Here is a 26,735-nt window from a genome sequence, read left to right as displayed (position 1 = left end):
ACTGGTTACTATAGCAACCTTACTAACAAAGCTCAAATCCTATTCTTCACATTTAACAATAGCCTATTGCAAGGTCACCTCGGCACAATCATTTTGCACCTGATTATGGCAGAATGGGGATTAATTGCTTGGTAATTAATGTTTATGTTCATGTCTATATACCTCAAGAACGGCTTCATTAAATATCATAAAATTCTCCTGACATAATTTCATTAAAAATCTTGCTTATTTTCTGGAAGTGCCAAGGGTTTAATGTAGTGATAAATAGTTTGTATTAAAAACATACCATGGATGGTGAAACTCAGCTATTAATTTTGTAGCCTGTTCACTAGTGTTATCGGAATGTTGTGTACAAAAGTTAGGAGGCCAACAATGAACACGGAACGAGGTGAAATTGGAAAGAATTGTCCCAAAAATTGTATTGCACTACGTATGATAATTATTCACATTTTCATTGGGGCTTCAATGCTTAACTGATAATTTATAGATTACACATGTTTTAGGGTGGCATGGTGGCACAGTGGTTAGCACTGCTGTTTCACAGCGCTAGTGACCCGGGTTTGATTCCCGGCTTGGGTTACTGTCTGTGTGGAGGTTGCACATTCTCCCCACGTCAGTGTAGGTTTCCCCCAGGTGCTCCAGTTTCCTCCCACAGACGTGCTGGTTCGGTGCATTGACCTGAACTGGCACCAGAGTGTGGCGACTAGGGAAATTTCACAGAAACTTCAGTGCAGTGTTAATGTAAGCCTTACTTGTGACTAATAAATAAATTAAAATTGACCCTTAGTGTCCAAAGGTCTGTCAGTTGGGTGGATTGTCCATTCTCCCCATGTCTGCATGGGTTTTCTCCGGGTGCTCCAGTGTCCTTTCACACTCCAAAGATGTGCGAGTTTGGTTGATTGGCCGTGCTAAATTGCCCCTTAATGTCAGGGCAACTCAGAGTAAATACATGGGGTTACGGAATAAGGCAGGGGTGGGATTGTTGTAAGTGCAGACTTGATGGGCCGAAGGGCCTTCTTCTGGATTGTGGGGATTCTATGATATTAATCCAAATCAAACCATGGGTTGAAGCAAGGATTCTAACTTGCTGCACTAAGTCCTGCGCTGATAACCCGAAGGTTTCATTTGCACAGCCAATCTGCTGGCTAATGGAACATTCCTACATGCACCAATTTAATTCTTGCCATTTACCTGAATAAATGGGTGAAATTAAACTTCCCATTGTCTGCTTGAAGGTCTTCTAGACAGAATGCAGAATATTACAGTGATTAACAAGTGAATTGCTTCACTGAGGAAGCAAGCAAGTTGTTATTTCCCTGGGCCATCAGCGCACACTTGTTATGCGCTCGTCATCACATTAGTAAAATCTGAAATTGATGCTTGCCTTCCAGTGAAAGTGGAAATCACTAAGCTTTCATTTGCAGGAGAGGGGAAGAGGAGCTGAGAGGAGAGAATAGGATGGGGATAAAAGATAAATAGATCATAAGGCCATAATATATAGGAACAAGTTTAGACCATTTGGCCCATCGAATCTACTCCCACATTCAATCATGGCTGATATGTTTCTCAACCCCACTCTCCTGCCTTTTCCCATAACCTTTCATCCCCTTACTGATCAAGAACCTATCTATCTCTGTCTTAAATACACTCAATGACCTGGCCTCTACAGTCTTCCGCGGAAAAGAGGCCCACAGATTCACCATCCTCTAGCTGAAAAGAAAATTCCTCCTCATCTTGCTTCTAAAGGTTCATCACTTTACTCTGAGGCTGTGCCCTCAGATCCTAGTCTCTCCGATTAATGGAAACGTCTTCTGCATGTCCACTCTATCCAGGTCTTTCAGTATCCTGTAAGTTTCAATGAGATCCCCCCTCATCCTGCTAAACTCCATCGAGTACAGACCCAGAGTCCTCAAACGTTCCTCAAGCTCAAACGTCAACAGAACAGAATATATAATAGACCGACTTACTTTGCTGGTCTGTAGTAACTATCTGTGAGTTGTTCCGAACAACCGGCAGGCTTGAACCTGACACTAAATTAGCAAAGGGGTAGAGACATGTAGTTGTGTGAAGAGAAACATATATTCTTCCATAGCTCTTGAAAAGGCAGCATTTTGAAACCATGGAGAGCAGTGGTTTCCATTCTATGGGTGGCAACCAACCACCCCCGCCATGGGTTCACAGAAATAGCATTTGGGGTTGTGGTCTCCCTTTTCTCCGAGGCAGCAATGATGGCTGTGACGAGTGGACTGCCCGGTCTGGGGGCTCAGGTGTGATAGCCTGGGATCTGCATTATCAATGGTGCCAAACAATAACGGGGAGACAATGTTCTCATTCAGCTTTGAAAACACTTCTAGCAGTGACTGCCAAGTTGGCTCTGGATGGTTGTGTGTCAACTTGATTCAGACATAGGACAGCAAGTCTAACTCACTGACTGACTGGCTGAACTGTCTGGTGCGTTGGGAAAATCCATGATGCTGTGCAGTTGAGCTGGGAAGCTAAGCAGAGGCTCCAAACCTTGTTGTGTTTCTGCTCCTGTCTGTCCATTGTACATTCTCCTTATCCTAGGCTGGCAGCTTTACTTCAGTGACACTGGATAAGGGCTGATTACAGTGTGTTTATGTGGGTGGGTGGTTCGGGGGGGACATTGTATAAGAGACAAGGGGCTGATTCCAGTGTGTGTGTGGTTACAGGGGAGGGGGGTTGTTGGAAGAGAGACTGAGGTGGCACAATGGTTAGCACTGCTGCCTCACAGCGCCAGGGTCCCAGGTTCAATTCTGGGCTTGGGTCACCGTATGTGCTGGTTTGCACATTTTCCGTGTGGGTTTCCTTCAGGTGCTCCAGTTTCTTCCCACAGTCCAAAGATGTGCAGGTTAGGTTGATGGGCATTGCTAAATTGACCCTAGTGTCAGAGGGATTAGCAGAGTTAATATGTGGGGTTATAGGAATAGGGCTAAGTGGGATTGTTGTCAGTGCAGACTCAATGGGCCCAATGTCTTCCCTCTGCACTTAGGGATTCTATTCTATTCTACTACACTGGCACTGGATAGGGGCTGATTACAGTGTGTGCATGTGGGTGGAACAACAACAAAGAAGAAGAAAAACAAAGAACAACCCAGCACGGGAAACAGGCCCTTCGGCCCAACGAGTCCGCACTGCCGCATCACCCTACACCTATTCTACCCTGCATGTCTACGAATGGAACCCTACTCAGTCAGATTCAGGGAAAAAATAGTGTCAATTTGGTAAAAACCGATTAGCCTAAGAGCACATCTTTGGGGTGTGGGAGGAAACCGGAGCGCCCGGAGGAAACCCACGCAACCACAGGGAGAATGCGCAAACTCCCACAGACACAGGCCCAAATCCATGTGTCTGCACAGCCAGCAGTGCTAGTCACTGAGCTGTTGCGGCGCCCGTCTACCGGTCCAGGATCAAGCACACACACCAACATGAAGTACTAGGCCACTCCTGGACTTCCAAGAGCAGCCCACGCACGACCCGCCGTGTGCATGCCCCTCGCTTGACACGAGGTGGACCTCCACCTGTGGAATAAAGACAAAAAATATCATACAGCCTGCCCTTCCGGTGTCTCCCGAGGTTTAACCCTATTTAATAGCCCCTACCATATCCCTCCATTCTCGTTTCGCTCATGTGCCTATCTAACTGCATCTTAAACGAGTCCAACGTTCCTGCCTCCACCACCCTACTCGGTAGCGCGTTCCAGACCCCCACAACTCTCTGCGTAAAGAACCTTCTTCTCACCTCCAAATTATACCTCCCCCCCCCCTCACCCTTAAGGTTGGGGTGGGGTGGGGTGGGGGCATTGGAAAAGAGACAAGGTTTTGATTGCATCTTGGGTGGGTGGTAGGGAGAAGGGATGGTGTTGGAAAAGAGTTCATTCGCAGTAGTTGGGGGAGGATGAGAGAGATGCTTAAGTCTTCTGTGCCAGGAAATATGGAAAGCTGATCTGAACCCTCATCACATATACCTACTCAGAAGCACTCCATATTCCTCATAAAGCCCTGCTCAAGGTTCAAAGGATTACAGCTCCACATTCCAGTAAATTGCTTACCTTGGGAGTAAAACTAAATCCGGTGCAGTCTTTGGGTTTATGAATATAATTTTGCGTTTTGAAATCCTCAGTAGAAAATTAAGAGCTTTGTTGGAATTCTCCAGTCCCGCTGCAGGGAACAGAGATTTGGCCGAGCACCAAATTTTCCATCCTCGCTGGCAGCAGGACTCTTATAGCTCTCGGGGCTAAAGGACTCAAGGGGGGAGGGAGATGGGGTCAGAGTATTGAATTTGATTCATAGTTTGAGGATCATCGTTTGGAGGTTAAGGGATAAACTTGTTAGAACTGAAGTAAGAAAGAATTTCTTCACCCAGAGGGTGGTGAATGTGTGGAATTCACTACCACTGAATGTAGCTGAGGCCAAAACATTGCGTGATTTCAAGAAGAAATTAGATTTAGCTCTTGGGGCTAAAGGGATCACGGGATATGGGGAGGAAGACGGGAGAATCAGGATATTGAATTCGATGATCAGCCATGATCACACTGCATGGCAGAGCAGGCTCGAAAAGTCTACTCCTGCTTCTAGTTTCTACATTTTGATATTTCTATGATCAAGCATGATCAAAACAAATGGCAGAGCAGGTTCAAAGGGCTAAATGGCCTACTCCAAGGACTATTTTCTATGTTTTTACGAATAGCCAAAAAATTCCAGATAAAGACAAAACATGCGGATGCTGGAATCGGAAACAAAAAACAGAAAATTCTGGAGAAACTCAACAGCTCTGATGAAGGGTCATTCAGACTCGAAATGTTGGCTGTATCCTCTCCACAGATGCTGTCAGACCTGCCAAGTTTCTCCAGAGAATTTCAATCTCTATCTGACTCAATTTGTGTTAAAACCAGTGATGAGAAGATGGCTTTTGAACGATCTTGATGAGATGCTGCAGATCAGGAACGCTGAATCCAAAATTTGGCCAAGATCTATGCATTGCTTTTTGTCCAAGATACTTGGGCTAGATGCTGTTGATGTAGTGGACTGTTGAATATGTAATGTAGCAATGTTTTCACCAAGCACTTTAAAATCACAGACTTTTCATATTTGTATGATGTCTTTATTATATATTAACAAACAAACTTTAATAATTGGATGTCAAATGTTAGTATGCAGCTTTATTGCTATTGCTTGTGGCTGAGCTATTATTAATTTTCAAGTGTTAAAATAGGGTCACATTAGGAAATAGTTTGTGAAGCATTGAAGCAGGGAGACTTCAATTTGCGACCTACCTAATGCTTACCATATATGATGTCAACCTTCATACCATGTAGCTGAGTGTTTATTGTGATGCTCCCACCACTATAATGGGCCACTTAAACCTTTAATTGTGTGTTAGTGTCAGCTATTGACACTGGAATAGAATATTATCAGCAATCTTCTTCTGAAGCCAGGCTAGAACTACTCTGCACCCACTGGAACTCCGAGTCTCCCAGCTCCAACAATGGGGACCTAAGTCCAAGTGAGATGCCTAGGACCATACTAATTCCCAGCTTCCAAAATGCCCATTCTACCATCTTCAAATACAAACGTACCCTCCTGAACAATGAGGCTCATCTTACCCCAACAATGGGGAGTTGAACAGCTATACTGGGATTTTACCATCACACCTACCCCCGAATCGAGGCGGGCGTGGCTCACAGAACAGAGTTCTGCGTTAGCCTCAGGCGAAATTTTACAAAAATCGCCCGAGCGTGATTGTAAAATACTGGCCCTAGTGTCTCCTGGAAGCACTTTGTTTTAACAAGATTTTAATTGTACATCTCAGCGTTGAAATTTCATCCAAGTTCTCATAGAATCCCAATAGGAGGCCATTTGGCCCATCAAGTCTGCACAGACCACAATCCCACCCAGGCCCTATCACTGTAACCCCGCATATTTACCCTGCCAATCCCCCTGGCACTAAGAGCCAATTTAGCCAATTAACCTAACCTGCACATCTTTGGATTGAGGGGGGAAACCGGAGCACCTGGACGAAACCCATGCAGACATGGGGAGAATGTGCAAACTCCACACAGAGACCCAAGCTGGAAATTGAACCTGGGTCCCTAGAGCTGTGAGGCAGCAGTGCTAACCAGTGTGCTGCCCTAAAATATATTATTGAAATTCACTTTACCATAAAGGTTTTTTTGTTGTTGGTTCTTTCACCACATTCAAGTATGGGGTGACGCAGTGGTTAGCACTGCGGCTTCACAACTCTAGGAGCCTGGGTTTGATTAGGGCCTTGGGTGACTGTGTGGAGTTTGGACATTCTTCCCATGACTGTGTGGGTTTCCTCCCACAGTCCAAGGATGTGCAGGTTAGGTTGATTGGCCATGCTAAATTACTCCTTAATGTCCAAAGGTGTGTAGGTTAGGAGAATTAGCCTTGTTAAGCATGTGGAGTTACTGGGATAGGACAGGGGAGCGGGCCTGGGCAAGATGCCCTGTCAGAGAGTCAGTGCAGACTCAGTGGGCCAAATAGCCTCCCACTGCACTGTTAGGATTCTGTGAAGTACTTGCATAATCTCATTTCCACCTGCAGAAGTGATCAGCTAAAAATCCTTCACGTACAGTCCAAATCTTCAATGGATTTGTGCCCGTTTTGGGACATTAAATAGGCAGTATGGCACAACATGGTGGATGTGAAGCAGTCAGTGAGTTGGAAGTGTCCCATCTGCCATTGATCAAAGAGAGGCCACACAGGGCTCAAACCTGAAACAGGTGTTGGGCTTTTTGTACTGCAAATAAGGGGCCTAATTTCTATCTGAGGTTCTTTTTGAGGTGCAAAATTGGCCTATATTGAACACAGCCAGTGCCACTAGTATTGTCTGTCCAGGACCCTTAAGATTAGATGCCAGTCCGCCCATTCCTACCCCATGCCTGAAGAGAACAGGGCCTATTCTGATTTACCTTGTCAATTCCATGCTTCCACTGCCTGCCATCAATTCAGGCAGGGTATAAACAAAGTGAGGGCCTCATTCAAAATGAAGAAGTCTGGTTCCCTCATTAGCGGCAAGGGCTTTAATTGCTGGCTATGTAGATACTATAAGAAGCCTCAGAACACTAAGTTAAAGGCCAACAGGTTTATTTGTAGCAAACACCACTAGCTTTTGGAACTGGCCGTTCCTTCGTCAGGTGGGTGGGAGTTCTGATCACAAACAGGGCCTACAAAGACACAAACTCAATTTACGTGAATAATGGTTGGAATGCGAGTCTTTGCAGCTAATCTTAAAAAGGTACAAGACTTGCAAAATCTCACTAACTTTCCAGTCTGGAATCAATGCACATCTTTTTATCCTGTGCTTAATGCTCTTTCCACTCACATTGTCTGTACCTTTAAGACTTGATTATTGGTAAAGACTCACATTCCAACCATTATTCATGTAAATTGAGCTCGTGTCTTTATATGCCCTGTTTGTGATCAGAATTCCCACCCACTTGACGAGGGAACAGCCAGTTCTGAAAGCTAGTGGTGTTTGCCACAAATAAACCTGTTGGACTTCTTACTGTGTTTACCCCAGTCCAACGCCAGCATTTCCACAACACGCAGATACTAACCAGACCTGGAGAATAAGTGGCCTTCTTGTATACTGATGTTAGCTGTAGCTTAGTAAGTGGCTACCCTGCCTCTGTGGCAATAGGATATGGGTTCAAGCTCCATCCCATGACTTGAGTACTAAAGTCTATGTTGACGCTCCAGAGCAGTGCTAAGAGAGGGCCAGCCTGACAGAGGTACCAACTTTTATTTGGGAAATTAAACCATAGTATTGCTTCCAGTCTCAAGTGTATAGAAATGATCTCATGCTGCTATTTTAAAGAGGAACACTGGAATTACGCTTAATGCTCTGACCAATATTCATCACTCAATCAGCATTGAAAAGATAGATTATCCGGTCATCATCACTGCCAGTGTGCAGGTGGGCACTGCCCTGCCATGTCCCCAGCCACCCAGGGCTCAATGGCTTCTGGGCCCTAGGAATTGCCATCGCGCCTAGTCTCTGCTGGCGATTCCCATCGTTCTTCTTACCCAAGGATCAGAGGATTCCTAGAGCTGAGAGAATCCGATATCGAACGAGTTATGCATATTTAAATGCTGTTTTAAATAGGGCAGATGCAGGTTAATTTAAATATATGTGAGGTGATGCATTTTGGTAGATTGAACCAGGGCAGGACTTAATCAATTAATGGTGGGTTCTTGGGAAGAGTTACAGAACAAAGAGATCGAGGGGTACGTGCTCATAGCTTATTGAAAGTGGAATCACAGGTGGACAGGGTGGTGAAGAAAGCATTCTGCTTGGTTTCATTGGGCAGAACATTGGAAACGGGAGTTGGGACATCTTGTTGAAGTTGCACAAGACATTGGTAAGGCTACACTTGGAACACTGTGTGCAATTCCGGTCATCCTATTATAGAAAGGATATTATTAAACTAGAAAGACTGCAGAAACAATTTACTAGGACGCGACCAGGATTTGATGGTTTGAGTTATAAGGAGAGGCTGGATAGACTGGAATTTTCTTCTCTGGACCGTAGGAGGCTGAGGGGTGATCTTATAGAAGTCTATAAAATAATAAGGGGCATAGATCAGTTAGATTGTCAATATTTTTCCCAAAGGTGGGGGAGTCTAAAACATAGGTTTAAAGTGAGAGGGGAGAAATGCAAAAGGGTCCAGAGGAGCAATTTTTTCACAGAGTGGTGAGTGTCTGGAACAGCCGCCGGAGGTAGAAGAGGAGGCGGGTACAATTTTGTCTTTTAATAAGCATAAGAACATAAGAAATAGGAGCAGGAGTAGGCCATCTAGCCCTTCGAGCCTGCCCCGCCATTCAATAAGATCGTGGCTGATCTGTCGTGGCTCAGTTCCACATTCCTGCCCTCTCCCCATAACCCTTAATCCCCTCACTTATCAAAAACCCATCAACCCGCGTCTTAAAAATATTTAGCGAGGCAGCCTCCACCACTTCAACGGGCAGAGAATTCCAGAGATTCACCACCCTTTGAGGTGAAGACGTTCCTCCTCAACTCCGTTCTAAACTTTCGACAGTTATATAAGTAAAATGGGTATAGAGGGATATGGGCCAAAATGTGGGCCAATGGAGACTAGCTTAGGGGTTAAAAAAGGACAAGTTGGGCCGAAGGGCCTGTTTCCATGCTTTAAGTCTCTATGACTCTATAACTATATGCTAATCGGCCTTGCGACCTTTCTGGGCGTAATCCTGTTCATGCCATTGTAAACGTCCTGACCCCGCTTCTAAACTAGCGAAAGTAGTTTGGGGGCGACGTGGAAGCACAGTGGTTAGCGCTGTTGCTTCACAGCTCCAGGTACCCGGGTTCGATTCCTGGCTGGGTCGCATCTGTGTGGAGCTTGCACATTCTCCCCGTCTCTGTGTGGGTTTCCTCCGGGTGCTCCGGTTTCCTCCCACAGTCAAAGATGTGCGGGTGAGGTTGATTGGCAATGCTAAAATTTGTTCCTTAGAGTACTGAGATGCGTAGGTTAGAGGGATTAGTGGGTAAATATATAGGGAAATGGGGCTGGGGCCTGGGTGGGATTGTGGTCGGTGCAGGCTCGATGGGCTGAATAGCCTCCTCCTGCACTTTGGGGTTGCTGTGATTTATGGAACTGATTTTTAGGCTGGCATGCTACTTTCCAGGGTCGATGCCATCTGTGCCAGGCGCGCGAGGTCGGAAAAATCGCCCCCAACATTTCAGGTCGTTATTTCATCAGAATGGAGCAGCTTGTCAAGAGGAAGGAAGAAACAAAATGTGGTCTGGTTATTTCGCTGACAGAAGCCTGTTCAGCAGAACCCTGTGGAAAAAAAAGAGACTAAATAGACTGGGTCTGTACTCGTTGGCGTTTAGAAGGATGAGGGGGGAATCTTATAGAGATGTACAAGATAATGAAGGGGGATGGATAGGGTAGAGGTAGAGAGATTCTTCCCGCTTAGAAAGGATAGCAGGACTAGAGGGCACAGCCTCAAGATAAGAGTGGTGGGGGGGGGGGGGGGGGGGGGGGGGGCAGTTTAGATCAGAGTTGAGGAGGAACTTCTTCACTCAAAGGGTGGTGAGTCTCTGGAATTCTCTGCCCGTTGAAGTGGTAGAGGCTACCTCGCTAAATATATTTAAGTCACGGGTTGATAGGTTTCTGATAGACAGGGGAATTAAGGGTTATGGGGAGAAAGCGGGAAAGTGGAACTGATCCACTTCAGATCAGCCATGATCTTATTGAATGGCAGGGCAGGCTCGAAGGGCTAGATGGCCTCCTCCTGCTCCTATTTATGTTATGTTCTTTAAAAAAAAGCAGCTGGATGGGACAAATGAGGAGGCTGACAGCCTTGCTTATCATAGAGCTCAGGTGGACCATACAGATATTTATGATGCAGTCTTAAGCCATTAGGAAGCGACCCCGGATATTTGTGGGTACATTCTGTCAGGCAGAATTGATGCTTCTGTCTACTTCAGACAGGGAAAGTCTAAGCTACTCTTGAAAATACAATAAATCGAGGATGTGCTTCAAGAATAGTTATTATAACAGTAACTGCCTCCCAGAATAATATAGAAAAAGAGATACCCAAGTGGAGATTGCACAATGGTAATAACATTGGAAGCTCCAGAGAACATTATAAACCATGAGATTAAAATTCTAACACCTTATAATCATCATTTGAAACCAGTAGCGTGTTTTCTGCCTAATAGCTGCTCACATGTATTCAACCTATTCTCAGTTCTGGGGCTGCTTCATTCATTTTTTTTATACATAATCTTGGCTGGTTTTGCATGATTTAGACCAGTGAATTCCTCACCTGATGCCTTGCACATCGAGGGATTAAGAGCCGTCATGTGGTTGCTGCGAGGTTGTCAAACAACAATTAGCGCCTTAAAAAAAAAAGCTCGGATAAAACGATAGGGTTGAAATTAAAGTGCATTCTGCCCATTTTCCAGTTATAAAAGGAGTGCAAAGAATACTAATTTCGCAATGAGACAGGCTGCGCCAAATCCATGCAGGCATTTTTTCATAGAATCCCTGCAGTGCAGGAGGCCATTTGGCCCATCAAGCTTGCACTGACAACAATCCCACCTCAGGCCTACACAGACATGCAAAGAACTTGCAGACTCTCACAGATGGTGACCCAAGTTGGGAATCGAATCAGGGTGCGTGGCGCTGTGAGGCAGCAGTGCTAACCATTGTGCCACACCAACGTGACTAACTCTTAACCATCATCTCAAATGACCTAACGAGCCACTCCATTACATTCAAGGCTGTGCTCACCACCACCTTCTCAAGGGCAATGAAGGATGTCAAAATTAACGTTAGCCTTATGATTCCAGCACTGTACAAATGAAGGAAGAAATGACACCAAGTCACAAATGGTATAATAGGACCGAGGGCCATAGGTTTAGACAAAGAGTTGGTGTTAAAGAGTATGCATCATAAAGGGGAGGGTTTAGGAGAGTTTTACATCAAGAATTGCACAGCTTTGGACTTAAGCAGCTGAAGGTGTCATTCTCCAACAGAGTGAATCGCCAATGCAGCTGTGCCAGCCCTTTACTAACAAGAATCCATCCAACACCAACATTAGTTTTACAGTGGTCTCTCCTCCAAAGCTGTTTGTTTTTTTTTATTTATTCATGGAACATGGGCATTGCTGGCTGGCCAGCATTTATTGCCCATCCCTAGTTGCCTTTGGAAGGTAGTTGAGAGTCAACCACCTTGCTGTAACTCTGGAGTCACCTGTAGGCCAGACGAGGTAAGGATGGCAGATTTCCTTCCCTAAAAGGACCTTAGTGAACCAGCTGGGTTTTTCTAACAATTGACAATGGTTTCATAGTCATTGGTAGATTCTTAATTCCAGATATTTTTATTGAATTCAAATTCCACCATCTGCCTTGGTGGGATTCGAACCAGAACATTAGTTGACTTTCTGGGTTAATAGTCTGGCGACAATACCACTAGGCCATCACCTAACCAGTGTTGGGTTTTAAAGTGGTGTCTCCTCCAAAGCTGTTTGTTTTTGTTATTCTTCATGTTCTGCCATGCTGTGTGCTCTGAAATCTATTTTGGGAAAACATGTCCATTTGAAACTAGACTATTCCCAGTGATGGTGGGATCCAGGTGACAGCGACTTCAGTTCCACAGCAGGCGTGCACCATCAGGCACTCATGGGAGTTGATGTATTGACACTGATGCTCAGTAGCAATGCTGTTGCTTCTTGTCAACGCTTTACTCAAATGAGACTGCAAAAGCGACTGAAGCATACATTGAGCAGAGTGTCCACTTACATTACGTTGCTGTTATGTAGCGGGCTGCACAATGGCACAGTTGTTAACATTGCTGCCTTACAATGTCAGGGACCCGGGTTCATTTCTGGCTTTGGGTGTCTGTCCGTGTGGAGTTTGCACATTGTCCCCAAGTCAACATGGGTTTCCTCCAGGTGCTCCGGTTTCTTCCCACACTCCAAAGATGTGCATATTAGTTGGATTGGTCATACTAAATTGCCTCCTGGTGTCCCAAGACATGTAGATTAGGGGGGAATTACATGGTGACCTGGGAATAAGGAGGGAACGGGCCTGGGTGGGTTGCTGAGTTACTGCAGACTTGATGGGCTGAATGGCCTCCTTCTGCACTGTATTCTATCAAGAACTACATCAAACAAGGGTTCAACAGTGTCACTGTCCAATATGTTCTTAGGGGAGGCCCTGACTCAAACTTGTAAGAGCCTTGGGCAACTGATGTGTTTTTCATTGCCTTCCTCTTTGCAGACTGTAACTGAAGTTAAAGAGCCACAGCGATACCCTGGCATCAGTGGATCCAACTGCAGGCTGCTTGTTTCTACTGAAAACCAAACAAGTTGCTCAGAAAAAGAAAGCAATGTGCATCTCAACTGAAACTCAGTCACGCAATGTGCTCCTCGGCAATGTTAAATTGAGGTGTTAGGGGATTGGGAGCCAATGTAGTACACCAAGGACATAAGTGATGCGGAAGTGGGACTTGTCACAGTATTGGTACAGGCAGCAGAGCTTCATGCAGGTTGGGGGTGGGGGGGGCACGGCCCAGCTAAAAGAGAGCAATGGAATATAAAGACTTGTTTGGTAGTACAGAGTTTGAAACAGTGCTGAAAAACAATCATTGCCAAAACTTTTAAGCTTGCACTCATCAGGTCAAACACATGAATACCAAATTTCCAGCGATCACAATAACCGAGAAGGGAAAAAGGGTATCGATTGGTTAGCAGGTAGACTATGATTGGCTGAGTTAAGATTGCCCATTTCTCCTGTAGTATAAATTGCTGTGATATTTTTAAAAAGAAATTTGGCACTCCTGTTTTTCCTGGTGAGTGCAAGGCAGAAAGATTCAGCAACACCTCCATTTTTTTCAGCAGTGATGGAATAATCTTGGAGATGGTCGTGGGTTGGATGAGGGCTTTCGGCCAATGGGCTTGGAGACAATTGATGTGGTCAAGGTAGATTCATGACCGTGAGGCTATGGGAGAGGGGCGGGCAGGGAGGGGGAGGGCTACCACTTTTTAATGAAGCTTAAACTCAGATTTAATGGAGTCTTCAAATGCAGCCTAGGTAGAAAAATATCAATCACCATCAAGATATTTTTGGTTGCCCTTTGAAGTACAACAGGGCAGAACTGTAATTGTGATCAATAAGTGGGATTTAATCAACATTGATTGGTGACTTGGCTCAAGCCCAATTATAATTTATTACCAGTATTAAGAGATAACTCATTCATTGTTTGACAAAGAAACTCCATGCATAAATGCATCTCCAGAATTCCAGGCTTTCAAATGCTAAACATTTGCTTCCAATTATAGAAAGCATCTCAAACAACAATACATTCCGCATTTGTCCTTTTTCTGTTGTTTTTTTCAATAAAGAGAATGGCTTTTTTTTCCTTCCATTTTTCATTTGCCTTCGCCAGAACATTGTCCACTTTGTCCGGTCTGTGTGAGAGGTCGAGTACAAGGTGATGAGAAAACGCCGGGGGCATCCATCATTCAAGGGGCAAAAGTAAAAGATCTTCGATATTGTGAAGTGCGCTAATCTCCAGTGACAACACACAAAGGCATCCATAATCCTTCCATTCTGTTTCAGAGCCAAAGAGTAACGTGGAAGACACACTGGGGAGATGAAATCCTTTCTGCATTCCAAAATCAGATGAACCATGACATAGAGATCTACATTTATATAGCACCTGTACTGCAATGAAATATCTGAAGGCAGATTTTATTTTTTTTAAATACACTGGGCCACAGGAGGGCATATTGGGAAAAGTGGTCAATTGCTTGATCAAGGAGACAGGTTTTAAAGAGCATTTTAAAGAAGAGATAGAGGGTGGAATTAGGCTCAGCGGGGAGGTGGCAGCATGGTGGTATTATTGCTAGATGTTAATCCAGAAACTTGGCTAACATTCTGGGACCTGGATTCGAATCCTACCAAGGTAGCTGGTGGAATTTGAATTCAATAATAATTTTTTTTAAAGGCTGGAATTAAGAATCTACTGATGACCATGAAACCGTTATTGATTGTTGGTTCACTAATGTCCTTTAGAGAAATCTAAAGGTAAAATCTAAAGGAAAAGGAAATCCTTACCTGGTCTGGCCTACATGTGACTCCTGGCCTACGTAGTGACTCCAGAGGCACAAGAATTGAGGCACAACTTTCAACTGCTCTCCAGCAACTAGGGATGGGCATTAAATACTAGCCAGCCAAATATATAAAAGTCTGCCATTAAAACTGGAGGAACCTCCACTGACTCAACCTCTGGGGATGCCTGAGGGAATTGAATCCCTAATTGGCAGCAGGAAATCTGCAGGGGTAATGGCTCCATAGGTGACATTTAATTGCCGCATGTTCCTTGCCTGGGTGGAAATCCTGCCCTCCCACCTCCAAGAGTTGCGAAACTATCAGATCTCCATTACAGACAGCGCCACCAGGGCTGGTGGCTGCTGCTGGTAATACACTTGGACCTTCACCAGGAGGTTGCTTCTTGGTCTCCCCACACAACGAATCTCCTGCCCAGTGCTGGTTGAATAACAGCGGTGGCGGGATTAGGCAGGCAGGCGATGGCCTAGTGGGATTATCACTAAGATTTTAATCTAGAAGCTCAGCTAATATTCTGGGGACCGGGGTTCGAATCCCACCACAGCAGATGGTGGAATTTGAACTCAAATAAAAAAATCTGGAACTAAGAATCTATTGATAACCATGAAACCATTGTTAAAAAAAAAGCTGGGTCACTCATGTTCTTTAGGAAGGAAATCTGCCATCCTTACCCAGTCTGGCCTACATGCGACTCCAGAGCCACAGCCATATGGTTGACTCTCAACAGCCCTCAGGAATGGGCAATAAATGCTGGCCCAGCCAATGATGCCCATGGCCCATGAATGAGTAATAAACAATGGACTTTCATTGCCCACTTAAGGATCTCAATCGGCATCCGGGTGGAAAAGTCATCTGCAAGCCCTACCCATCCTCGACCTAACCAGGGGAGTTGCTCCCCACCCTGCAATTCCCTGCTCGTTCAAACTCACCCCCATTCTCCACCAGCTGTGGGGTTGGGATGGGGGTGGGGGGCGGTGAGGTGAGGTGTGGGGCAGTGTTAAATTGCACCCAGGCAATCAGAGGTTTAGGGAAGGAAGTCCAGAGTTTCGGGCCTGGCTGCTGAAGGTATGGCTGTCAATGTTAGCGTTGTTAAAATTGGGAGTGTGCAAGAGGCCAGGATTGGAGGAACACAGATATTCTAAAGAGTTGGAAGACTGAACGAGGTTACATAAGAACATAAGAAATAGGAGCAGGACTAGGCCATCTAGCCCTTCGAGCCTGCCCCGCCATTCAATAAGATCATGGCTGATCTGTCGTGGCTCAGTTCCACTTTCCCGCCCTCTCCCCATAACGCTTAATCCCCTCTCTTATCAAGAACCCATCAACCCGCTTCTTAAAAATATTTAGCGAGGCAGCCTCCACCACTTCAATGGGCAGAGAATTCCAGAGATTCACCACCCTTTGAGTGAAGAAGTTCCTCCTCAACTCCGTTCTAAACCGCCTCCCCTTTATCTTGAGGCTGTGCCCCCTAGTCCTACTGTCCTTTCTGAGCGGGAAGAGTCTCTCCACCTCTATCCTATCCATCCCATTCATCATCTTATACGGAGATATCAGGGAGGGGAAAAGGCCACGGGAGGATTTGAAACCAAACACAACTCAACATGCCTGGAGACAAGTGAATACAAAGAAATTAAAACTTAGTTGAGACGAAAATTGGGCGGCACGGTGATACCGTTGTGAGCACTGCTGCCTCACAGCACCAGGGACCTGGGTTCAATTCACTGAACCTCAGGTCACTGTCTATGCAGAGTTTGCACCTTCATCAAGAGATGTACAGGTTTGGTGTGGATTGACCGTGCTAAATTGCCCCTTAGTGTCAGGGGGACTAGCTCGGGTAATAATGGGGATAGGGCTTGGTTGGGACTGTGGTCAGTGCTGACTCAATGGGCCAAGTGACCTCTTTCTGCACTGTAGGATTTTTTGATTGTGAAAATCTTCAACAGATACTCACCGTCTCAATAAGGCCCCACCTTGACAATGTAAACATCAATCTGAATCTGCAGATAGGTCAATACTGAAAAGTTGATGAAAATGAAGATTGCTAGATACACAAGTTTCACCACCTCTGTTGTACATGATTGAAGTCACAGCAAGGCCCCTGTCACAATCCAGTTAATTTCTATTTTTAGGAACTATTTTCAGTTATTTTATTTCAAATACAACTTAAAGATTCAGATTAACCATTGTTTTAAAACATCTGCAAATTCGTGGTAACTGGGCAAGATCACAAGGCACGTAGTCTGAAAAGAAAATAACACTTTGTCCACTGGAATGTAATGGCAAGCGCGCCAATATAATTCCAGCATTGACTGCCAAGACCAACAAGGGTTCAGCTCCCGCAGCTCTTGTACGTTTGAGATTAAAGTATTCTCTTTTATTTCTGTGCAGTCTGGATACAGCAGACCAGGGGATGTCCGACCCAGTTTTGCAATGTTTTCCAGTACTGAGCAGGGCTGGTGATCTGTCACCCATAGGGATGGAGGCGCAGAGAACAGATTGGGCTTGTCTTCTGCCAGGCCGTTGGATGATAAGCAGGGAGGCAGATAAAATGGGATTTACCCACTTCTTTCCTGCACCAAGCAGGCTAACTGAATGGAGTTATCAAGGACAATTCTGCTATTGGGAAGCGACAATCCACATAGACCAAGAGCAGGTCTACATGGGGCACAAGTTAGGGTATCTTGAAGTTGTACAAGACATTGGTAAGGCCACACTCGGAATACTGTGTACAGTTCTGGTCACCCTATTATAGAAAGGATATTATTAAACTGCAAAGAGTGCAGAAAAGATTTACTAGGATGCGACCAGGATTTGATGGTTTGAGTTATAGAGAGAGGCTGGATAGACTGGCAATTTTTCCCCTGGAGCATAGGAGGCTTCGTGGTGATCTTAGAGGTCTATAAAACAAGGGACATCAGCCAGTTACATCCCAAAGACAGGGGAGTCTAAAATTTGAGGGCATAGGTTTAAGGTGGGAGGAAAGAGATACAAAGGCGTCCAGAGGGGCAATCTTTTTACAGAGTGGTGAGTGTCTGGAACGAGCTGCCAGAGGCAGTAGTAGAGGCGGGTACAATTGTCTTTTAAAAAGCAGTTAGACAGTTACATGGGTAAGATGGGTATAGAGGGATATGGGCCAAATGCGGGCAACTGGGACTAGTTTGGGGGTTTAAAAATAAGGGTGGCATGGACAAGTTGGGCCAAAAGGCCTGTTTCCATGCTGTAAACCTCTATGACCCCAGTGTACAGTCAGCATTCAGAAAAGCAGGAGTTATGGTTTTAACTGGTCTGCTGCATCCAGACTACACAGAGAATACTTTATTTAAAAGAGAATACTTTAATCTCAAAATGTACAAGAGCTGCGGAAGGCGTAACCTTGTTGGCCTTGGCAATCAATGCTGGAATCATAGTTGAGTTGGTGTGCTTGATGTTATATCTTGCCGCTTAAGCCTGAGGGCTGAGCTCAGGGTGGGGAAAGTGGCAATAAGCTGTGGCGAATCTCTTACCTGCCCAAAGTATTAAGAATCGACGCCCACTCCTGTGGATGGGAAAAAAGACAGAAGCTGGAAACCTCCGACCTTGCCCGTGGCTGGGATTCTCCAGTGCTGCTGCAATGAATAGAATCTTGGCCGAGGGCCAAATTCTCCATTCTCACTGGCAGCGGCAGTGGGAATGAACGAGATTGACGAATCCCACCCAGAATGTCCCCCTCATCTCCTCCCCGCAACCCCCACCCATAACTCTTGCTCTCCTCTCAGATACCTACTCTGGCATCCGCACCTTGTGGACCAGTTACTGACTAGTTTGAGCAGCCGGATTATTGCTTCCCAATCCTCTTGGTTGGGAGGTCTGACCATTACAACCAGCCCTGCTCTTACTTTGGGACGGACAATATTTTCCAAAACTCCTCAATTTTACCAGGAGGCACTTAAATGCAGAGAAAATAAGCAGGTCAATGCAGCCAGTAAAGCAATGGAGGAAGGGTCGTCAACTGAAACATAAAAGATAGGAGGCCATTTGGCCCTTTGAGCCTGTTCCACCTTTCATCATGATCATGGCTGATGGTCCAACTCAATAACCTAATCCTGCTTTCTCCCCATCAAAGGTTATAGGAAGAAAGCAGGATGAGGTTATTGAGTTGGATGACCACCTTTGATCCCATTCACCTCAGTGCTATATCCAGCTGCCTCTTGAATACATTCAATGTTTTGGCATCAACTACTTCCCATGGTAATGAATTCCACAGGCTCACCACTCTTTGGGTGAAGAAATGTCCCCTCACCTCCATCCTAAATGGTCAACTCTGAATCCTCAGACTATGGCTCCTGGTTCTGGCCTCCCCCACCATCAGGAACATCCCTCCCTGCATCTACCCTGTCTAGTCCTGTTAGAATTTCATAAGTCGCTATGAGATCCCCCCACAATCATCTGAACTCCAGTGAAAACAATCCTAACCTGGTAATTAATCTCTCCTCATACATCGCTCCCACCATCCCTGGAATCAACCTGATAAACATTCGCTGCACTCGCTCAAGAGCAAGAACATCTCTCCTCAGAAAAGGAGACCAAAAATGCACACAATACTCTAGATATGGCCTCACCAAAGCTTTGCATAAATACATATCCCTTGTTCCTGTACTCAAAATCTCTCGCAATGAAGGCAAACATGCCATTTGCCTTCTCTACCACTTGCTGCACCTGCATGCTTATGTTCAGTAACTGGTGCACAAGGACACCCAGGTCCCACTGCACACTCCCCTCTTCCAATTTACAGCAATTCAGGTAGTAATCTGCTGAAGGTGTTGGGTACTGAGAAATGAATTTGCCAAGGCCTGCAAAGTAGCTCTGTGTACTGCAAGTGTATGCACGTGGCTCCAGAATTCATTTTAATGACAGCAATAGTAAAAACCAATAAAGGGTCTCCATAGTACCATAGAATCCCTACTATGCAGAAAGAGGCCATTCAGCCCATCAGGTCTGTACCACTCTCAAAGAGCATCTTACCTACGCTCACCACCTTCTCCGCCCTCCCCCATCCCACCCCGTAACCTTGCGTAGTTACCCCACTAATGCACCTAACAAAAATCTTGGGACACTAACGGGCAATTTGGTATGGCCAATCCACCTAACCAGCACATCATTGGAGCATGGAAGGAAACCGGAGGGCGCAAAGGACACCCACGTGGACATGGGGAGAAACGTGCAAACTCCTTATAAACGCAAAGAGTAACATTATCTCTCCCAACTCTTTAAGGTTAAGAAGAAATGGAAGTGAAGTAATTAGAGGCAGTCTGTGGGATGGCATAGTGGCACAGTGGTTAGCACTGCTGCCTCGGTGTCAGGGTCCCAGGTTCCATTCCAGCCTTGCCTGACTGTTTGTGTGGAGTTGCACATTCTCCCCATATCTGCCTGGGTTTCCTCCAGGTGCTCCAGTTTCCTCCCACAGTGCAAAGCTACGCAGGTTAGGTTGATTGGCCATGCCAAATTAACCCTAGTGTCGGGGGGATTGGCAGGATAAATGCATGGGATTGCAGGAATGGAGCTCAGGTGGGATTGTGGTCGGTACAGACTGGATGGACCGAATGGCCCCCTTCTGTACTGTAGAGGTTCAACGGGCTCTTTGGCCCAGCTATAATCACCAGGAAGTTCAGCTTTGTTCAGTATCACGTATATGCCAATCGTTGGTTCAGTGATGCTATGTATGCCCTGAGGGATTTCAGGCTGTTGGCAAACACACTGCTTTGAAATCATTTGACCCAGTTCCTGCCAAAACATCACTACACTCATTGAGAAGGAGATCACCGGCAGCACTGCAATTCTTACAACAACCCCAACAAAACATTGAGAAACAGTTTGCCTTCAGGTGATGTACCAGCCTGTGTACGGTCTGTGAGTTACATTGGTTATTATTGTAAGAGAATTAATGAATTCCACAAGAGGCGTTTTAGTTTATAGCTCTGCTCAGTAAATATTTAGGTTTTCACAAAATGTAACAGATTACCAGAAACTGTTTTATTAAATAACCTTTAAATATATTCATAATGCATATTACGTGAGATTAAATTGGACTGCGTAATGAGATAATGTTTAAAATGAGATAATAGAGCAGAGTATAACTTAATACAATGAAATTAGGTGAAGTAACTTAATATAAAAAATAGCACCAGCTCTGAGTCATACACAGCCCTGTGTTGGAGAGATATCAATGTGACTCTATTGTCACTGGATCAAAGTGCTGGAATTCCCCAGCCACCTAATAGCACTGTGGAAACATCCATACCACATGCACTGCAGTTCTTCAAGAAGGGGACTCGTCAGCACCCAATCAAATACTATTAGAATGGTAAATAAATGCTGTATTTTCCAACAAAGCCTCCCCCCATCTACATTTTTGAGCAGAACCGCTGCAGATGCACCACAGAAAGCACCCTTTCTGGTTGTATCATAGCTTGGTATGGCTCCTGCTCGGCCCAAGACCGCAAGAAACTGCAAAGAGTCACGACTGAAGCCCAGACAATCATGCAAACCAGCCTCCCATCCGGTGACAATATCTACACATCCCACTCCCTGGGAAAAGCAGCCAGCATAATTAAGAACCCCACGCACCCAGGACATAATCTTTTCCACCTCCTTCTGTCAGAAAAAAGATAGAAAAGTAGGAGATCACACACCAGCAGATTCAAAAATAGCTTCTTCCCTGCTGCCATCAGACTTTTGAATGGTCCTACCTGGCATTAAGTTGGTCTTTCTCTATATCCAGCTATGACTGTAACACTACATTCTGTACTCTCTCCTTTCCTTCTCTATGAATGGTATGCTTTGCCTGTACAGCGTGCAAAATACTTTTCACTGTGTTAATACATGCGACAATAATAAATCAAATCAAAGGGTTTCAGTTCTGTGACTGAAGTTTAGCTCTGAAGGAGTCACCATTCTCCACCACTGAGGATTATTCTAACACTTACAGCTGACTGATCAGTTTTAACCTAACTATAATCTGTTGAACAATTGGTATTCTTCAAAAGAAATGACACCAAGGAACCCCAATGGGCATTGCTTCCACTGAAAACTCACTGGGGAGAGAGAATGAGGAATGGGAAGGGGAAATTTGTAAACTCTGATTCCATTGCAACAATATTTCTTCATCCCAGGAAAAGTGACATCCAGAGACCATTTGCATGATATACTTTACTGTTACAATGCAGAGGTTAATCACCATTACCTCACTTTGTGATATTTTAATATTGTAAAAGTGTTTGGGAAGTCTATATTGACATTTAGAGGTTCACCAATATAAAGACCCGACACTCGCTTTACATGAATAATTAAAAAGTTATTTTATTTAACCAACTGGGACTTTAAACTAAACCAATAACGCTTTAATTAAAGGATGATTTGACCAAAGCGCTGTTCAAATAAAAACAAGGACCATTCAAAACCATAATAACAAAATCTTAGCCACTCTCAAAACACAACCAGGTCTGATGGCTTTGGAGTTTTCTTTTGATCAGTTCTCGTCTGCAAGATCTGACTTGATATCCTGTTGTTTAGATGGAGAATTCTCTTCAGAGGGCAAGGAGCCATTCCAGAGATGGCCTTCTGTGCAGGTCCTCAGTTGAACTCAATGAAACTCACTAACTGAACTGAATTGCAGTCAGGCAGTTGAGTTCCTGTTTATACTCCTGATGACTTATCCATTCCCTGTAACCAGATTGTTCTGAGTTGAACAACAGCAAAATTCAAATTTGATAGGTTCCTTTCAACTGAGTACCTTTACTAATCCGATATGCTATCAAAATACAGCTGCCTGCAAAGTCTGTTACCAAAGCAACTCTGATGCTTGGCCCTAGTTATAATTGTTGCCTTCTATAAAATGCAGGCATGCAGAGTACAAACATCCCAGCACTGAACCCAAAACCAGCTTTTTAAAGGGACGCGCATTGTTTTTCTCCTTCTAATATTTCACCTTCTTTACAAACATTGTTCACATCTTTACAAACTCAACTTCACAACAATTGCCATGACATTAGGAATGAAGAGTAGGCCATTTAGCCCCTCAGATCTGTTCTTCTGTTCAGTTCAATTTTGGCTAATCTGCAGCTTGAGTACATATTTCCATTAATACCTCACCATGAAAACTCTCACTGAAAACAGAAACATGTTGCTGAAGTTTTTGGTCTTGCACTCATCAGTTTAAAAACATCAAATTTCAAACGGCCAACTGGTGTTGTTTGAAAGTTGGCATTTTTGCATTTGTCCTGATGAGATAAAGATGAAAAAGCTTCAACAACACGTCTCTCTTTCCAGGAACATTCATGTTATTACCAGGTGACTAAATAAAAATCTACCCATCCTCACTAAGAAAATGGCAATTGTTCCTCCACATCCAAAGAACAGGGAGAGAAAAGATTTTCCAATTCTTGGATTTTAGATCAATTCACTTTTGGATCCTGCTGTCAAGACCACCGTACTACATCACCTGGCTGCAATCCACTGCCCTCCTAACAGAGGTCCGAATTTGGGGCAGTGGAATGTAGTGACGGCTTCCCCTGTCTGACCCAAACCAGCTGGAACCAGCAGGAGGGGAGCAGAAGAGATTCAGTAAAAGTATAAATTGAATTCCACTCCTGGAGGAAGTGGAGAGTTGTCACTATCTCCCTCCAATCTTCCTTGCTCGAAGATCGCAATCAATGTCACACATCCCCAGATAAGCAGCAGAACTTGATTCGCCAAAAATCACGTCAAATCGATGGTATTGTAACAAAACACTGGAGGTGAAATTTTTTTCCAACTTAGTAATGATTTACAATGTCAATTTCAACCTCATTACAAGAAGCTACCAATGCAATAGAGGGTTTATGGTGTAAAATTTTATTTGCAATACTCTTGTCCAACAGAAACCTTTAATGAAGTTTGCAGTCGGGGTCTGGAGGTTTTACAAAATCTGTACCATCTCAGCCCAGCCTAACATGGGTCACCATCCAGTCTAGAAGCACCAACATAACTGGAGAATGAATTGCAATGACTTGAGGCATTTTAGCTTAAGCTATTCATGGGAAATTGAAACAATTGCATTGCCTGCTTTATTCAGATTCCCCACTGATGGTCGGTATCTCATGAAATCGCTCAGATGAGGCCCTAAGATTCCGCCCAAGGCCAGAGAATGGCGTTCTGTAAGCCTTGCCCGCCCCGATTCTGAGGCAGGCATGCCAGTAAAATTCCGGCCAATATATTCAATGGAGGTTAATGGAGTGCAAAACCAGTTAGCGGATAAGATAGGAGTCGGGTCTGATCTGGTCAGTTCCCTGCAGAGCGAGTCGTCACCTTTTTCCACAATTCCACAACAAAGCTGGATACGATTTATCAAAAACAAGCACACAGCATTGAGAGTTTCCACAGAGATGCATCGCTAACACACCTTACTGAAGCTTCCATAGAAAAACAAACCAAATATTTTAGTTTATTACGCAAATTGCTTCAAAAAGTTGATGGACCAACATTTTTCAGACAACAAAAGACACTTCTTATTTATTGCAATTATAACCTGAAGCAGCAACGCAACATCAAATGTGAATCATTGCAAGATCAATTTAACCCAAGCCAAGCATTTGTTAATTGATTCCTACCTTCCTGGACCACCTGGAAAGGGTTGTTGCTGTCCACAAACGTCACGGAAAATGTAATTTTCTCTGTCTGTAGGATCTCCTCGTTCGTGTTGAGGTCAGTTACCGCGAGTCGAAACACTTCGTCATCCTTCTTGGCAGATTCATCAAAAATTGCCCCTGTTAAATAAAGTAAGGAGATGCTTTTGTGAAATAGCTTGTCAAACATCTATAACGCATGACACCATCTTACCTCACACCTGCAAGATAGGGATTTAGAGGGGGGGGGGATGGTGGTGGTAGAGGGGATTGGCGGGGAGCAGTTGTTGGAGGAAGGGAAATGGGGTGTGTCTGGGGAAACTCAGGCGTATCAGATGATTGTGGCTCAGTTGGTGACACCCTTACCCCAGCTCCTCGCCCTGAGTGTTCATGTCTCACTTCCGAGATTTACCATTTCACTGATATTGCAATAGAGTGCTGTGTTGTTGGTGGATGCATTAAATCAAGAGCTTGCCAGATGTCTCAGGTGAATGGAAAACATCCTACAAGACTGCTCAAAGAAGAGCTGGGGAGATGTCCCTGCCGATATTTGTCCCTCAACCAAGAACGCCAACATGTCCCCCCCACCATCAAGACTTCCAATATGACTCCCTCTGTCATGCCACCACTCAGGTCCCACCCTCCTGGTACTGTCACACTGGCAGTGCCCAACTGGCAGCTTGGGGGTGTCCAGTGGCCACTGCCAGAGTGCCAGTTGAGTTCCACTAAGTGGGCACTGCCCGATGAGCACCACTCAGCCATGCACCCACCGTGGGCTTCAGTTACCTCCAAGCTCCCTTGGAATGACCATTACTCAACATCACTGCAAGTGAAGACCAGGAGTGATTCGCGCCATTATGGTGGCGCGCGCCAAGGCCAGTGATTTCTGTGCACTGGTGTTTGAACAGGCTGTATATGTTTAAATACCACTTCAAAAATGCTAGTCAAACTTGCACCCTTACTGGGGGTGAACCAGTTCATGCTGTTAGGAAGAAGTCAGGAGACCCACAAACTGTTTGGCACTGGGCGTGAGATGGATTATTGGGCTCACGCACTATTCTCTGGGTCCGCCGCGATCTACTAACAGCGCGGCGAGCTCAGAGAATCGCCCCACGTGTTTCTTAACTCCTGAATCTGAACCGTTTCAACGTTAACACTTTCAGGGTTATATTGGAGAGCGCTCGTCGTGACTCATGATCATCCACAGACCACGATGGAAAACATTCTGCAGTGGGTCCACGGGCTGATGAACAATAGGTGACTGCGTCAATGATCACTATTAGTGGGTTGGTAAGAGAAATTCTGAGAAGAAATTTTCACACGTCCATTGAAATTTGAGCCCCAGAAAGAGGTAATGAAGGTCAAATTGCCCCGATTGTTGTGCAGACCCATAATTACAGTGAATTACCTACATGTTCAATTAATGTAAGCCTATAATTGTACCATAAAGGTTATGCATATTTCACATTGGAATACAAGCTGCATTCTCTTTGCTGGCTGTTGTGCTTTAATGAAAGTTCTTCAGACCCTTGCTAGAACATTTTCATTCTACCATTTTACCATTTTCATTCCAAGTGCTGAATCTGGGCGCAATTCAGATCCGACTTGGAAATCTGTTCCCCACACGCGTTTAGCCTGAAAAACAAAATCACGGATCTGAATTGCACTGTGGCTGGGGCTTAGCGTGCCTGAAACGATCAGAGCTTTGAACTGCGCATGAGCAGTGAGAAAAAAAATTTGAAAATCACACCACTGTCACATCGCTCCCAGGCCGCAAAAAGTGGATAATTCGGCCTGTGAGCAATGGTCCCCCCAGACATCACCCCCATCCCTACAACATAATTTTCCCCCTTATCCACCCACCCTCCCGTCCTGCTACCTAGACCAATCGCGACCCTCTGCCCCCTTTCCTGCCACCGATCGCCTGCAGAGTGGCAGCAGTCCCCCTGCCCATGCTTCCCCTGCACCCTCCCAACCAGAGCTCCATCTAGCCACCTTCCTATTAATTTTCCACATTCTCAAAGCCAAGCATTTTGACAGTTTTGTGCACTTTTACAGCTGACGAATCCCTTCTCTATGCTGCCTATCTTTGCAAAATCCACTGAAGTACACATATCCAGGCCTTTATTGAAGCTGTGTAGTGAAACATATGGGTGAGAGTGCAAATAACCATTCCTTGATTCAACAATATTTGCATGTGTTTAGCAACAGCCAACTTGCAGTAAATTCTGCCTTTCCAAGTTTAGAAGACAATTTGGAAAATGGTAATAAGATGATTTCTACTTCTTCTGAACTTGCTGATGTAAGGTGAAAAAAGCAACTTTCATGGCAATTGAAATATAATCAAAGCAGCATTTATAACAAGAATGATCAGAATTAGAAATGTGATGGGATAGAATTAACTCCCACCCCAACAGACAATGATCTGGTCTCCCCTCCTCCCACCCCCAG

At 44.9% G+C, this 26,735-nt stretch overlaps 1 protein-coding gene across 1 annotated transcript in view; it reads right to left on the bottom strand.

The window, feature by feature from the left end:
- Nucleotides 1-26,735, bottom strand: part of grid2 (glutamate receptor, ionotropic, delta 2) — a 956,474-nt gene that overhangs the window by 759,162 nt on the left and 170,577 nt on the right. Inside the window, exon 2 of the mRNA XM_080200204.1 lies at nucleotides 24,270-24,425. Within this exon, the coding sequence (XP_080056330.1) occupies nucleotides 24,270-24,425 (156 nt within the window). The remainder of the gene's footprint in view (nucleotides 1-24,269; nucleotides 24,426-26,735) is intronic.

The sequence above is a fragment of the Carcharhinus amblyrhynchos genome, chromosome 1 (genome assembly GCF_965287045.1).
Source record: "Carcharhinus amblyrhynchos chromosome 1, sCarAmb.v2.hapA, whole genome shotgun sequence".
Classification (NCBI taxonomy): domain Eukaryota; kingdom Metazoa; phylum Chordata; class Chondrichthyes; order Carcharhiniformes; family Carcharhinidae; genus Carcharhinus; species Carcharhinus amblyrhynchos.
This window is presented reverse-complemented; position numbering and strand designations above follow the sequence as displayed.